This window comes from Ursus americanus, chromosome 21 (assembly GCF_024610735.1).
Source record: "Ursus americanus isolate L20-20 chromosome 21, mUrsAme1.1.p, whole genome shotgun sequence".
In the NCBI taxonomy this organism is placed as follows: Eukaryota; Metazoa; Chordata; class Mammalia; order Carnivora; family Ursidae; genus Ursus; species Ursus americanus.
In genome coordinates, this window is record NC_142147.1 from 48,060,549 (window position 1) to 48,077,396 (window position 16,848).

Genomic DNA, 16,848 nt, shown 5'->3' on the forward strand with positions numbered 1-16,848 from the left:
CCAGAGGCTTTATAGCCTTAGCCTCCTCTGCTCCTCCCTTCCAACCAGCAGTGGGACAGCCAAGCATCCTCCTCCCCTGACACAGTCGTCCAACCCACTTCTCAGGAGAAAGGCAGACCCCCCTTCCCCCATTTCTTTCCCAATCTTCCCCAAATCCAAAGTTAGGGCTGCAGGGTAGGGGGCCCTCCTGGCTCCAAAGAAAGGGCAGCTAGAATGTGGGAATGCATGCGAAGCGACTGTGAACAGGGGTTAGGGATCCTCTTGGCAAGTCTGGTGGCTCCCATCCTGGATTTTCACCAACCCCGAGGATGTAGCTAAGGGTCTTGTGAGCTCTTCGCAGTGAGGAGTGGGACACGTACCTTGGGAGAGGCTCACAGGCTGACTGTTGCTGCCGGAACGAGAGCTTTCTTCCCTAGCTGCTTCTTTGTGCAGGGAAAATCTCAGCATCTGAGTCTTTAAAGCCAAGGCAGAACTGAGGCCGGACCCTGACTCCCTCCTGCAGTAATTCACATTCGTCCACGAAACTGCTGTCTAGTTCATTTGGAGATTCGTGTCCGACACAGCACTTCACTTCTAATGTCTCATAATCATCCACGTAAATGCGTAATATAGGAAATGTTTTAAATGAATTGTGCACTAATAATCTGGAAAATCCAGAGGCAGATATTTGAACATGGATAACCTTACGGTCCCCGGAAATGAAACAAAAATTAAAATTTGGATTTCTGTACATGTTTTGGTTGCTGACACATATACTTTTTTACAATTCTGCAAGGGAAGTGTAAATAGAAGCTCAAGGACAAAGTTCAAGGAACAACGTGAAATTTCTGACTGTAAAAGAACAGCTTGTTCATTTTTCTCCCTTTAGACGGAGAGTAGCAGGCGCCAAATCACAAGAGTTATGCGGATTGCATTAGATACTTCGAAGGAAGGATGGCGCCAACTCTGAAAACATCAATATTCATGACACACCAGAAATTATATCCTCTGCATCTACTTGAATTCATGGAGAAGTTTCAGCTGTCACCTTGAAAATGCACTAGAGGGTATTAACTTTTCGATGTTTTAAAGGGGTGGGGCAGCAAAAATGTCTGACGATCTGTGCCGGGAGGCAGCAGAAGGATCTGGGGAGCACACCCAGGGCCCTCCCGAGAACTGCCAGCTGCTGGACTCACCGCTACCACGAATTGTTACGGAGGCCCTGGTGCTGTGGGGTTCCCGGGGTCCAGGCTGGCAGACCCCCTCCCACACTGAGGTCCTAGCCTCAGGCCAAGCTGGGGTCTGCCTGGAGCTCTGTCACCTACCGCAATGACAGCCCACTTTGAGCCGCCTCTGTAAAATGGGGAGGTGATGACCACACGCCAGCCCTGGGGAGATGGGCCAGGGCGGGGCTTGCAACCGTCACGTGATCCTTCATGTCAGGACCAGAAAGTCTAGCAGCTGGAGAGTGAAGAGAGACAGCACCAGCTTCTACTGGCCCCCCCTGGCGAATGTCCCAGCATCCCACTGTGGACAGAGCAGGAGGACCTGGGGTCAGTGGTCGAGCCTGGGTGTGCAAATGGGAGTGGGCACGAGGGATGGGGGCACACACGCAGGCATAGGAAATGAAGTTGAAGCGTGTGTGTGTGAGAAAGAAGGCTTTCAGAGCAGGGACTCATGGCAGTCTGTCAGATTTGGGGTTCAGGAAACAAGGTCCATGTGGTAATGGGGGGTTGGCAACAAAGGGGAGCCATGAGGAGCCAGGACAGGACAAGACTGAGGACAGCATCAGACCCGGGGATCCAACAGGTCCCCAGATGTCTCCCAGACACCTCACACCCACTGTGTCCTGACCCGACCCTGGCTCCCCATCCCCAGCAGACACTTGTTCCTCCTCCTGGGTCCATCCTGTCACCAGGCCAGAGACTTGGGACTCAGGTGTTCCCCTCCCCCACAGCCTCTCAGCCGCATGTCTGTCTCCTGAACGTCTCTCTCCCACACCCTCATCCGCTGACCAATGCCCCCTGACCTGACCTCCCTATTCAGAGACTTCTGTCCCTCCTGCCATCACAACTGGGACTGATCTGGTCACCCAGTCACTTGTCTGCACTCTGTCTCCGCGCTAGCCCGTGAGCCCCGCAAGGGCAGGGCCCGGGGCTGTCACAGTTACTGTGTGTCCCCAGCACTAGCCAGCAGCAGGCCAGGCACACAGGTGATGCTCAGTATATCCCATCGAATGTGTCAGCGGGTCCCCACCCAGCCTCACACCCCTGCCCCTGCGCTGTGCTAGGAGTTGGATAAAACACAAAAAAACTGCCATTCTTTTCATTACCAAAAGTGAACACACTGCATGAAAACAAAGTACCCAAACTATAAAGTTAAAAGTTAGAGACCCTGCACCTGGCTCTGATCCTTGGGCCCACCCCAAACGGTCCCCCCAGTCTCACCCTAACCAGCCTTTTCTTTCTGCTAGCATCATGGCCCTGACGTCTGATAATAAGCGTACATCACTCGCCTCTATTTCTGAGTTTTTCACCTGGGATTTTGCTGCTTTTTACACATTTTCTGTTGAGCCCCTAGCCCTGGTATAAAAGATGAGCACTTTGTCCCCTGCAGCCGGTCCTTCCTCTGCCCCCTGCCTCCCCATTTTTACAGGTGATTTGTAAACATACATAGTACAGTATCCTGTACTATACATTTGTCACTGTCTCCCTCCTTTCCAGTGCTCCTCCCCTCCCCCCATCCCTAGGCCAGATCATTCCTCCATGTTATCAGGGTTTGACCCACAGGTTGTCTGGCCCCTTGTACTCTATGTAAAATCAAATCAAATCAATCAATCAATCAATCAATCAATCAACGTACATATGACATGACAATCATGGACACACTGTCCTGTGTGATGTGATTAAGCTGGAGAGGAGCCCCTCGGGTGGGCTGTGTCATGAAGGGGGCCACCTGGAGGGGAGGGCTTAGTGGCAAGGCTGGATGGTGTCTCTATTCTGACATTCCATAACCCGCTGAGAATTCCACCACGTCAGTCGGCTCTCAGCTGGACAATGATTTTCTAGAACAACCTGGTCTTCCCTCATGTCATGTTTCTAAATAACTGCAGGTCCTGGTCCACTAGTGGGTCATGAAATCGATTTCAGACCAGCATTAAAAATATGATCAAGAATATAACAGAAACTATCAGATGGCCCTTGAGGGCATCATGCTAAGAGAAGTGAAGTCCAAGAAAGGCCAATACCATATAATCTCACTTATGTGGAATTAAGCAACAACAAAACCAAGCTCATGGCCACAAATGAACAACGACAACAACAACAACAAAAACCACCCTAGAATATAACAGAAAACATCAAAGGCAATCCTAAGTAGTCAGGACAAGTATGGCTTCACAAAACTTTTGTTCTTGTTTTGTGTGTGATTGTGTGTCTAACTGGAACACAGTCCAAAGGCTGAAAGCCACTGTCCTAGACTTTGATTGGAATTCCAGTGAATCCACAGATCATTTCCAGGACAGTGGCATCTCCCCAATGTTGAGTCTTTCAATCCACAAATGTAGTATCTGTTTCCACTTAGTCTCTAACTTTCTCTGCAAGTCTCGGGGCACCCGACTGGCTTGATCAGAAGAGCATGTGACTCTTGATCTCAGGGTTGTGAGTGTGAGCCCCATGTTGGGTGTAGAGACTACTTAAATTAAAAAAATAATATAATAATTTTTCTCTGCAAGTCTCTGATTACATGTATTCCGAGGTATTGATTTTTTTGATGTTATTATTCATGGTATTTTAAATTCCACTTTCAGGGCGCCTGGGTGGCTCAGTCAGTTAAGCGTCTGACTTCGGCTCAGGTCATGATCTCAGGGTCCTGGGATTGAGTCCTGAGTCAGACTCCCAGCTCAACAGAGAGCCTGCTTCTCCCTCTGCCTCTGCACCTCCCCCTGCTCATGCTCTCTCTCTCTCTCTCTAATAAATAAAAATCTTTTTTTTTTAATAAAAATCTTTAAAGAAAATAAATTCCACTTTCAATTTGGTGGCAGCTGGCATATAGAAATACAACTGAGTTATGTAAATGGGCTTTTTTTTTCTTTTAAGATTTTATGTATTCATTTGACAAACAGCCAGCGAGAGAGGGAACACAAGCAGGGGGAGTGGGAGGGGAAGAAGCAGGCTCCCAGCGGAGGAGCCTGATGTGGGGCTCGATCCCAGAACGCTGGGATCACGCCCTGAGCCGAAGGCAGACGCTTAATGACTGCACCACCCAGGCGCCCCGCAAATGGGTTTTTCTAACCAATGACCTCGCGAAATTCATTTTTTTTTCCTTTTTAATGAAATACAACTTACATAAAATACACAACTAGCAAGTGTAGAACGGGACGATTTTTTTAACAAATTCTTTAAGATTTTATTCTTTTTTTTTTTTTTTAAGATTTATTTATTTGACAGAGAGAGACAGCCAGCGAGAGAGGGAACACAAGCAGGGGGAGTAGGAGAGGATGAAGCAGGCTCATAGCGGAGGAGCCTGATGTGGGGCTCGATCCCAGAATGCCAGGATCACGCCCTGAGCCGAAGGCAGACGCTTAACGACTACGCCACCCAGGCGCCCCTTTAAGATTTTATTCTTAAATAATCTATACACTCAACGTGGGGCTCAAGCTCACAACCCTGGGACCAAGAGTCCTACGCTACACCGACTGAGCACCACCCTGATTAAGATCTAGAATATTCCTGTACTCTGAAGGGCTCCCATCCTTAAGCCCTCTTCCAGTCAGCTCCCCCCAAAACCATTACCTGACCTCCCCTGACAGATATACTTATAACTCTCCAAGTCCTATTCTGACTTCGTAGTAAATCGTCTGTGCTCCCTCTTCTGTCCTCTTGCGCTCAGTGTTATGTCTGTGAGATCTCTCGCGGTGCCACAGGCTTCCGTGGCTCCCTTTTACCACGGAGCAGTCTTCTGTTGTGTGGATGGGCCAGCCGGGCCTTCCATGCCCTGCCCGTGGGCACTTAGGGCCCTTGAGTAGCAGCTTTCCCAGCAGTGAAACAGCTGAGTCACAGGACACCGCCTCACCCAGGAGACAGAAAATGGGGAGGCAGCGCTCTTCATCCACCCACTGATTTACTCACACAGCCTGGGACAGCTGCCAGGGCAGGAGACCTTTCAGCTGGGGTTGTGTCCCGGGGATGTGAAAAGTGCCACAGCTCACTGTTTGTCTTCAGTGCGTTCCTCTGCTGCTGCCCCCCGGGGTAAGTTCTAGAGGGTCCAAGGGGCTGCTTTTTTGGGGGATTCATATGGTATGTTTTATTAGCTCACTGTTTTCTCTTATCAGAACTGAAGCTCTTGAGGTCGTCAATAAATAAAATGCAGGAGAAAAGATTTATCGCAAAATGAAGTAAAATGTTGGTAATGAATAAAATAAATTTTTTTTAAAAGATTTTTTTTATTTATTTATGTGACAGAGAGACAGCCAGCGAGAGAGGGAACACAGCAGGGGAGTGGGAGAGGAAGAAGCAGGCTCCCAGCAGAGAAGCCCGATGTGGGACTCGATCCCAGAACGCCGGGATCACGCCCTGAGCCGAAGGCAGACGCTCAATGACTGCGCTACCCAGGCGCCCCAAATAAAATAAATTTTAATAAGGTGGAGACAGATAGCTCGCTCAATACCAGACAAATTAAAGTACATGGGGGGCGCCTGGGTGGCACAGCGGTTAGGCGTCTGCCTTCAGCTCAGGGCGTGATCCTGGCGACCTGGGATCGAGCCCCACATCAGGCTCTTTCGCTATGAGCCTGCTTCTTCCTCTTCCACCCCCCCCACTTCTGTTCCCTCTCTCGCTGGCTGTCTCTATCTCTATTGAATAAATAAATAAAATCTTTAAAAAAAATTAAAGTACATGGCTCTCTTTTTCTTTTTTAAAGATTTATTCATTCACTTTAGAGAGAGCACGAGCAGGAGAGGCAGAGGGAGAGAGAGAACCTCAAGCAGAGTCGACCGAGCTGTAGCCTGATGTGGGCCTTGATCTCACAACCCCGAGGTCACAACCTGAGCTGAAACCAGGAGTCGGACCCTCAACCGACTGTTCCACCCACGCGTCCCCATGCCTCTCCTTTATTTGGTGTGTTTAGTATGTACAAAGTGGAACGCGATTTTTATCATCTGATCACAGAAAACATGAATACGCTTTCTGTATCCTTGAATTGTGGTGATATCTTTAGAAGACATAAATCTAAATTCTTGAAGGAAATATTTTGATTTAGTCTAATTTAAGCAAATGTGTAATTATAGAACATGCAAAATGACTCCCCCCCCCCATTTCACCCATTCCCTACCTTTCAGCTCCCCTCTGGTAACCATGAGTTTCTTCTCTACAGTTAAGACCGAGGGGCGGCTTTTTAGCAAGAGGTGAGTGCGCATGCTTTAACTTTTCAGTCGAGGAATGATATACAAAAAAATGGACCAGGAAGTTCAGCTCCATGACTTTTTTTACACTTGTATATGCCAAGGGTTCTCAGCTGGGGGCAAATTTGCTCCCCGGTCCTGCCCAGTAGTCCTCCCCAAGTTCTGACAACCAAATATATCTCCTGTCGCTGCCAACGAGCAAGGGAAGGAGGGGGGCGAGGCTTTTTTCCACATGGCTATGCCACTGCGCCATTTACTGAATGACCATCCTCGCCCAACCGAGTTGCAGTGCTACCTTTGTTGGAAATCCACTTCGGTGTGGGTCTAATTGTAGACAGTCTATCCTGTCCCTCTGGTCTATTTGTCCATCCTTGCGTCAATACTCCTCTGGGTTAATTACTCCCGATTTACAGTTAAGTCTTTAAATCTCATCGTGTACATCTTCCGACTTGGTTCTTCCTTGAGATTTTCTATTCTAGGATCTCTAAATTTCTCCTAAGTTTCAGAATCAACTTGTTCCTGACAACAAAGAGCATGCGAGGACGTTACTGGGATTACATTGAATCTACAGTTCAATTTGGAGAACCTTAATAACATTACTGAGTCTTCCAATCCATGAACAGGATAATACCTCTCTGTTTTGTTGTTGTTGTTGTTTTAAGGTTTTCTTTGTAAGTAATCTCTACACCCAGTGTGGGGCTTGAACTCACAACCTCGAGACTGAGTCGCATGCTACCAACTGAGCCAGCCAGCTGCCTCTTTCTCTATCTTTTGTAAGTATTTTTTAATTCCTCTCAGAAATATTTTAGGTCGTCAGAGTACAGTTCTTGCACATCTTTTTCAAATTTATTTCTAGATAGGGCGCCTGGGTGGCTCAGCTGGTTAAGCAACTGTCTTCGGCCCAGGTCATGATCCCGGAGTCCGGGTATCCAGTACGGCATCAGGCTCTCTGCTCGGCAGGGAGTCTGCTTCTCCCCCCACCCCTCCCCTGTCTCGTGTTCATTCTCTCTCTCTCAAATACATAAAATAAAATTAAAAAATTATTTCTAGATATTTGAAGAGTTTTGGTGCTATTGTGAATGGTATTTTAAAATCCACTGTTCTGGGGCGCCTGGGTGGCACAGCGGTTAAGCGTCTGCCTTCGGCTCAGGGCGTGATCCCGGCGTTCTGGGATCGAGCCCCGCATCAGGCTCCTCCGCTAGGAGCCTGCTTCTTCCTCTCCCACTCCCCCTGCTTGTGTTCCCTCTCCCGCTGGCTGTCTCTACCTCTGTCGAATAAATAAAATCTTTAAAAAATAAAAAAATAAAAATAAAAATAAAATCCACTGTTCAATTGTTAGTTTGCAGCTTATAGAAATACAACTGATTTCTGTATACTCACTTGTATCCAGCAATCTTGCCCAAAACTGTCTATTTATTTTAATGGTTTATTTTTAGGCTCTTTTGGCTTATTTATGCACATAGTCATATCATCAGCCAAAAATCAGTTTTACTTCTTTTTCAAAGTTCATGCTTTTAATTAGATTTTTTCTTTTCTTTTCTTTTTTTAAACTAAACTACCCCCAACATGGGGCTTGAACTCATGACCCCAAGATTGAGAGTCATATGCTCTACGGACTAAGCCAGCCAGGCACCCCTTAATTAGGTTTTCTTAATTAGCTTTTCTAAAATTTTAATCTTGTGTGTGTGTGTGTGTTACCTTTTCATAGTAGCTACAACCTCCAATATTACGTTGACTAAAAGAGGCGATACTTGACTTATTTATTGCAAACATTGGGGGGAAATGTTCTCTCTTTTTTTTTTTTTTTTAATTTATTTTTTTAAGTGATCTCTACACCCAACATGGGGTTCAAACTCGCATCCCGAGATCAACAGTCGCATGCTGTACACTGAGCCAGCCGGGCGCCCTAAAAGTATTCATTTTAATCTTTAAGTATAAATATGGTACTAACTCTTTTGATAAGATAAGCTTTGTCAGATTAAGGAAGTTCCTCTCTATGCCTAGTTCTTGGAGCACTTTTTCTTTTTAAAGATTTATTTATTTATTTATTCGACAGAGATAGAGACAGCCAGCGAGAGAGGGAACACAAGCAGGGGGAGTGGGAGAGGAAGAAGCAGGCTCCCAGCGGAGGAGCCCGATGTGGGGCTCGATCCCATAACGCCGGGATCACACCCTGAGCCGAAGGCAGACGTTTAACCGCTGTGCCACCCAGGCGCCCCTCTTGGAGCACTCTTATCACGAGTAGGTGTTGATTTTATCAAATGCTTTTCCTGTGTCATATGAATATGATTATATGGTTTCTCTCATTTCTCCCATTCCTAAGGTGAATTACACTGATTGCTTTTCAAATAAACGCAAACCAACCTTGAAGTCTTAGAATAAATCCCACTGGGTCATGATTTATTATCCTTCTTATATATTGTTGGATTCTATTTATGAGTACTTTCGTTTAGGGTATCGGAATTCATGTTCACAAGAGATCTTGGCCTCAAATTTTCCTTTCTTGTGATGACTTGGTTAGGTTTTTGCTATCAGCATTCTATCAGACTCATTAAACAAGTAAGTGTTCCCACTTTCCCTGTTATTTAGAAGAGTTTAGATAATGGTATTACTTAAGAGTTTACCAGCAAAGCCACCGGGGCCTACAGTTTTCTTTTCTTTTCTTTTGAAAAAGTATTTATTTTTGAGAAAGAGTGTGTGCACACGCAGGGTGGAGGAGGGGCAGAAGGCGAGAGAGAATCTTAGTCAGACTTCCCGCTGAGCGTGGAGCCCAACACGGGCTCTATCTTCTGACCCTGAGATCATGACCCGAACCAAAATCAGGAGTCAGACACTTAACCCATGGAACCACTCAGGCGCCCAGGACTTGTAGTTTTCTTTATGGGAAGGTCTTTAATTATCAATTCAACGTCTCTAACAGAAACAAAATTATTCAGAATTTCTTTTTTTTTTTAAGATTTTATTTTTAAGTAATCTCTATGCCCAACGTGGGGCCTGAACTTACAACTCTGACATCAAGAGTCACACACTCTACTGACCCAGCCAAGCACCCTGACTATTCAGATTTTCTATTTCTCTATTTCTTCTTGTGTCAATGTTGTTATATTGTGTTTCCCCAAGGAAACCGTCCATTTCCTTTGCATTGTCAAATTTACTGGCTCAAGCTGATCGGTATCCTTTTGTCATCCTATAATTAGACTCTGTACTGATGCCTCATTTTTTCATTTCTTTTAATGGAAATTCATGGTTGGTTTTGTTTTCCCCCCTTGAGTAGTATTAATCTTTTCAAAGAACCATCTTTTGGTTTTGCTGCATTTCTCTACTACTTGTCTGCTAACTGCTCGCCGTCCTGCAAGGATGCAGCTCAGGTGTGTCCTTCTTCGGGACTGAGTCAGATGCCCCCTGGACTCCTGTATCTCAGCCCTGATCAACCTTGGGTGTCACTGGTGACATCTGCTTCCCCCACTGGATCATGAGTTCTGCAAGGGCTGGGCTCACCCTTCCATCTCACATCTAAATCCACCGCTGCCAGGGATACCATTCCCCGCCTCCTCTTTTCTTACCTCACCCTAATTCATCTTTTAGGTCTCAGCTGGAGTGTCCCTTCCTCCCAGAAGCCCTCCCTGACCCCTGGGCTGAGTCAGACATAATTTCTAATGTTCCCATAGCTCTCTGGGCTGCCCTCATCACAACACTGTTTATTCTGGGTTAAATTGTTTTTAAAATATGATGTACGCTCTCCTTCTTAAAATAGTCATATAAATATGTTTCGACTAGCCTTATGTGTCTTACCAGCCCCAAAGGCTGGTTTCACTGTTTTCAAGTTCCTTGAGGCCTCTGGCAAATTCTCCCTGTTCCATGGGTAACTCATTTGTCACTGCCTGGAAACTGTGAACTCCTTAAGGGCAGGCAGCTTCCCAGAAATACCCCGCCCAGAACCTGGCATCAAGAAGGCACCAGGGAATGTTTAATGAATGGATGAACAGCGCATCTTTCCTTGAAGTTTCCTCGAATTTGCTGTATATAATGTCATTATGAACATCCAAATTTTGTCAAAACATTGTCTGTTACTGGTTTTATACTTTCACTAAAGTTTGATGTTTAGCCTGCCTCCAAAGAATCAAAAGAATGCTGCTTTTCCAGAGGGGGAGAGAATGTAACAGCGTGCTTTAGCCCTGGAAAAGGCAATACTCCTCTAACCTGTTCATCAGCCCTCAGTCACCCTGCTGGGACTTCTAACACCACCCCTGTGGTGCTGCTTTCACCTCCTGCCTGTGCACCCGATAAAGAGGCACGCAGGCCCAGTTCTGCCAGCTGCCTGTGGGCAGAGGAGTGCTCTTCTCTAAGCCTTATTAGTTTATCTTCAGAATGAGGACCCTTCCACCTGCAGGACAGTATTGCTGAAATAACGAAATGAGATCATGCAGAAACCTCTCAGTTCAATACCTCTCAGCTTAATAAGAGGGAGCAAGGCTTCTGGAGTCATATAGACCTGAACTCAAATCTCGGCTCTCTCACTTTCTGGATGTGCCAGCTGAGCCTGAGTTCCCCCATCAGTAAACCGGGGGTCAAAATATCCAATCGTCAGGATTGGGAGAACGGCAATGAGACACTAAGTGAGAAATCGCTCGATTTAGTAAATGTGAATCTAGCAGTCTCTTCCTGACTCCTGTTTGGAATTTTACTCCTGGAAATATGTTCGACCTACCAGTCTGAGCTCTGATCCTGGGCTACATAAAACAGTTTTCAGTCTCCTCACTGGTCTCTGTGTCCTAGTCTTGTTCCCTTTGATCTGTCCTCCATACCACAGAGTATCCCAGCTCAGACATCCCCTCCTCCATGAAGCCTGCCCCGAGTCCCAGAGCCCTGAGCTCCCCTGCCAAAGCTCTGACCACTCTGGGTAACCACTGTGTGGTGACAAACCCATCTCCCGAACTGGACTGTGAGCCCCATGAGGGCAGGTCTTGGGGCTGACTCCATCACTGCAGGGTCCCTAGCCCTCAGTGGGGCACAGAGCAGGTGCTCAATGAAAGGGCTGATCTGTGGAAGTCCACAGGAGGTAGCCATGGACCGGCTCCCTCTCACCTGGCTCTACCCATGCCCCTTCTGCTTTCTATCTCATCTGTCCCCTCAACACAAGGAGGCACTGCACAGCACCGACTCCTCTGGGAGGTGTTGCTTCTCTTGGCTCCAGTCCCTCACCCCTCAGGCTGCCCCATCTGCCCACCTGTCTTCTGTGAGAACCCTTTCCTTGGCCTTAGTGGCTAGTATTTCTCAGGATACTGCTGCCCAAGGCCCTCTTCTCACTCAACCAACACATCCACTTCCAGGAGCAACTCAGACCCTCATGACCCCAACTCCAGGGCTTGGATCTCCCTCTTCAGCCCCAGAGCTCCAGGCCCTGGGCCCCTCAGACTTTCCAGGCCACAGCACAATGGCTGACCAGCCCCCAGGAGTTTTCCAGGGGCAAGTCTATGTTAACCCGCCAAGTCAATCAAAATGAAGTACTTGGCCACAGCTAACCATTGTGAAAGTGTTTTCCTGAGCATGGAGCTGCAGGTGGCTGGAATGTAGCTCCTTCCTCAGGAAACTGTGCTGCGAAGACAAGGACTCCTCTTCCTCCACAGTGGGGGCTAGGCGCCTCGGGAGCTTACCGACACGGGACAGGACCAAGCAGCTCTTCCACTATTAGAAACATGTCTGCATGCAAACAGTGTGTGCCTCCTTGTAAAATAAAGGGGAAGTGTCCCTAATGTGGGCCATTCCTCCATTGGGAGCAATGACAGAGTCATTGTAACCACACTGCCTACTGAGTGTACCTACTTACTACTCAGGTAGCCCAGGGTCATGGAAGGGCCATGACAGGGACACTAAACGCTGAACTGATAAACGTGATGTCACTGGTAACGGGACAGTTAACTGTTTGAGAGGGAAGCGCTTTTTTTGAATATGAGGGGAATAACAGCACTAAATCCTTATCTTACATACGAGGAGGTCAATAGTTAATTTAAAAAATGGGAAATTTTAGGGGCGCCTGGGTAGCGCAGTCCTTATGCGTCTGCCTTCGGCTCAGGATATGATCCCGGCGTTCCGAGATCGAGTCCCACATCGGGCTCCTCCGCTGGGAGCCTGCTTCTTCCTCTCCCACTCCCCCTGCTTGTGTTCCCTCTCTCGCTGGCTGTCTCTCTATCACATAAATAAATAAAATCTTAAAAAAAAAAAAAAAGGGAAATTTTAAAAACTAGAAGTGTTAGCACCTTCCGTAGAAATATGGTGATAAATACGAAAAACAGCTGAAAGAGTTAAAGTGGTTACCTGTGGGGAGCAGGAATTGAGGTGGGGAAGGAAATGGCTGCATTTTCTTCTTTTCCTTTTTAAAAAGTTTATTTATTTAAGTAATCTCTACTAGACCCCACGTGGGGCTTGAATTCAGGGCCCTGAGATCAAGAGTCACTCGCACGCACGCACGCTCTTCTGACTGAGCCAGCCAGGCGCCCCTGCATTTTCTTCTTTTTATCATAAATCACAGATGTATTTGACTCTTTAAACTAAGTACTTGTACTCCTTTGACAACATTAGTAATTAATGTTAATGTTTAAAACAGAAACACATTTTTAAAAACCTGCCCAAGCCAAGCATTCCATCCGAAAGCAACAGAATACACATTCTTCTCAGGGCGCCTGGCTGGCTGTTGGTAGAGCGTGTGACTCTTGATCTCAGGGTTGTGAGTTTGAGCCCCATGCTGGGTGTGGAGATTACTTTAAAAATAAAATCTTAAAAAAAAAAAAAGAATACACTTTCTTCTCAAGTGTAAATGGAACATTCTCCATCACGTCTACTTCAAGGGGCAACTCAGACCCTCCTATGACCCCCAAGATCATACGTTAGGCCACAAAAAGGTTTAAACAAATTTAAGAAGACTGAAATCACATCAAGCATCTTTTCTGACCACAGTGGTATAGAACTAGAAATCAGTTACAGGGAGAAAACTGAGAAATTCATAAATATGTTAACATGAAACATGCTACTGAACAATCAATGAGCCAATGAAGCAATCAAGAAAGAAATGAAGGGGCACCTGGGTGGCATAGCAGTTAAGCGTCTGCTTTGGCTCAGGGCGTGATCCCGGCGTTATGGGATCGAGCCCCACATCAGGCTCCTCCGTTATGAGCCTGCTTCTTCCTCTCCCACTCCCCCTGCTTGTGTTCCCTCTCTCGCTGGCTGTCTCTATCTCTGTCAAATAAATAAATAAAATCTTAAAAAAAAAAAAAAGAAATGAAAAATACCTTCAGACAAATGAAAATGGAAATACAATATACCAAAACTTACAGGATGCAGCAAAAGCAGTTCTAAGAGGGAAGTTCACAGCAATAAATGCCTACAGCAAGAAACAAGAAAATTTTCCTTTATTTTTTCTCCACACCCAACGTGAGGCTCGAACTCACAACCCCAAGATCAAGAGTCGCATGCTCCTCTGACTGAGCCAGCCAGGCGCCCCGAAACAAGAAAAATTTCAAATCAGCAACCTAACTTTATACATCGAGGAACCAGAAAAAGTGGAGAGCCCAAAGTTAGCAGAAGGAAGGAAATGACAACGATCAGAGCAAAAATAAATGAAATACAGACTAAAAAGGCAATATAAAAGACAAGTAAAACCAAGAGCCGGTTCTTTGAGAAGATAAACAAAATTGAAAAACCTTTAGCTAGACTCACCATGAAAAGAAGAGAGCAAACACAAAATCAGACCCGAAAGACAAGACATTACAGCTGATACCACAGAAATACAAAGACTAAGAGACTACTCGAAAAAATTACGTGTCAACAAATTGAACAACCTGAAATGGATAAATTCCTAGAAACATACAACCCTCCACACGAACCATGAAGAGACAGAAAATCTGAACAGAAAGATTATCAGTAAGGAGATTGAATCAGTAATCAAAAACCTCTCAACAAATAAAAGGACAAGAAATAACGAGTGTTAGCGAGGATGTGGGGAAAAGGGAATCCTTGTGTATTGTTGGTGGGATTGTGAATTGGGACAGCCACTATGGAAAACAGTAACGGAGATTCTTAAAAAAAAATTGAAAATGGAACTATGATCCAGCGATTCCACTTCTGAGTATTTATCCAAAGAAAACAAAAATACTAATTCTAAAACATGTACGTGCCCTGCGTTCGCTGCAGCATTTAAAACAGCCAAGGTACGGAAACAACCTTACTGTCCATTGACAGATGAGTGGATGAAGAAAATGTGGTCCAAAAAAAAAAAAAAGTGGTACATGGATAATGGAATATGATTCAGTCATAAAAGAAGAATGAAATCTTGCCATCTGCAACAACATGGACGGACCCTGAGGACATTATCCTAAGTGAAACACATCAGAAAAAGACAAGTACTGTATGATCTTACTTGTAGTCGGAATCTAAAACAAAAGCCAAAAAAAAAAAAAAGAGTTTATAGATACGGAGAACAGACTGGCGGTTGCCAGCAGTAGGGGGCAGGGGGTGAAGCGAGTTCAGAGGAACAAACTTCCAGTTATGAAATAAACAAGTCATGGGGGTGTCATGTACGGCACGGTGACTACACTTAACAATACTGTTCTGCAAATCTGCAAGCTGCTTAGAGAGTAAATCTTAAAAGTTCTCACCAGGAGAAAAAAAATTCTAGAACTACGCATGGTGACAGGTATCCGACTTACCATTTTGCAATACACACAAATACGGAATCATTATGTTCTATCCTTGAAACTGATACAATGGTGTGTGTCAGTCACACCTCGATGTAACACAAAACAAAACACAACAGCTTGTCCACGCCAGAAAGGTAAGCACTGCCCTTGGGTTTCCAGGCCTCTACGCTGGCCCTGCCACCCCCCTGATCTCTGGTCCCATCCTCATGCACGTTCCACACCCAAAGTAACCATATTAAAGTGACCATTGGATCAAGGGACTCTCCTGCTTAAAATCCTTCAATGGCTTCTATTGACTCTTAGATAAAGTCCAGACTCCTTAAAATGACCTAGAGGTCCTGTATGATCAGCATATCTTCTACTACCAGTCCTCCACATGTGCGGAATTATTTCAGCGTTCAGAACATTTAGGCATGTGTGGGCTGTACGTGTATGTGTGGGCTGACGTACAGCGCTGCTGGGACTCCAAGGAGGGGAGTGTACAGGTGACTTGTATGGCAAGAGGCACGTGAGTGGGGCAGGGCACTATCTGGTGACCCCAAGGTCTTATGGCCACAAGACAAGGTCACTGTGAATAATCCTCATCGGGTCGATGGGTTCTTGGGATGTTATCGGCAAGTGTCTCAGCTGGGATGTGAGAAGCCTCTGGATCTCTATGAGAAGGCTCTGCTGCCGCAGAGTGGGGGTGTATCAGCAGGGCAGCCGGCTCTGCCAGCAGCCAGGGTACTGGGGCCAAGCGCCTGCTCCAGCTAGACAGAGGAACCGCTTCCTCAGCTCGGGTGCTGGGCCCCTGCACTCACCTATGGACCCCTGCACCAGCCCTCACTCTCTTCTCCCTTGAAATCCCTTGCCCCCTGCTGCGGCCACTCTCTGATGGATTACCTGCCCTGGCCCCTGCCCTCTCCGAGCCTAGAACCCAAGGCTGAGTGCAGGTGAGGAGGTGCGAAGGCTGGGATCTCCTGAGGAGAGGCGAACACGTGACGTGGGTCGGGGTGTGACAGTGCGAGCAGGAGATTTTAAACTGCAGGTCTATGATCACAAGCAGCAAAACTGATCTTGTGTGCGACGACCAGCATCTTTATAGAAAATAAAATTAAATACACACTGTAGAATTCCAATTATATAAAATTCTGGAAAACGCAAACTAATCTCTAGCAGGTCAGTGGTTGCCAGGGGGTGGGGGAGCGGGGAGAGGGGCTGGGATGTCAAGGGTTACAAGGATACTTTGGGGGTGCCGGATATGTTCACTGTCTAGATTGTAGTGACAGTTTCGTGAGTATACATGTTGATTAAAACTTATCAAATTGTGGGCGCCGGGGTGGCTCAGGTGGTTAAGCATCCAACTCTTAATTTTGGCTCAGGTCATGATCTCAGGGTCCTGGGATCAAGCCCCACATCGGCCTCTGTGCTCAGCCTGGAGCCTGCTTGAGATTCTCTCCCTCTGCCCCTCCCTCCCTTCCCTCACTCTGGCTCGAGCTCGCTCACTCGCTCTCAAATAAATAAAAATTTTTAAAAAGCTTACCAAATTGTATACTTTTTTTTTTTTAAGATTTTATTTATTTATTTGACAGAGAGAGAGACAGCCAGGGAGAGAGAGAACACAAGCAGGGAGAGTGGGAGAGGAAGAAGCAGGCTCCCAGCGGAGGAGCCCGATGTGGGACTCGATCCCAGAACGCCGGGATCACACCCTGAGCCGAAGGCAGACGCTTAACGACTGCGCCACCCAGGCGCCCCCAAATTGTATACTTTAAATACGTGCAGTTGATTGTGCGTCAG

At 46.5% G+C, this 16,848-nt stretch overlaps 1 protein-coding gene across 3 annotated transcripts in view; it reads right to left on the reverse strand.

The window, feature by feature from the left end:
• OPA3 (outer mitochondrial membrane lipid metabolism regulator OPA3) overlaps positions 1–16,848 on the reverse strand; it is a 74,967-nt gene that overhangs the window by 34,388 nt on the left and 23,731 nt on the right. Inside the window, exon 1 of one of the 3 annotated variants that reach the window (XM_087870911.1) lies at positions 360–4,405. The exons of the other annotated variants lie outside the window; for them this stretch is intronic. Within the exon in view, the coding sequence (XP_087727037.1) occupies positions 360–447 (88 nt within the window). The 5' untranslated portion in view covers positions 448–4,405. Of the gene's footprint in view, positions 1–359; positions 4,406–16,848 lie in introns of those variants that run through there. 3 annotated transcript variants of the gene reach the window in all.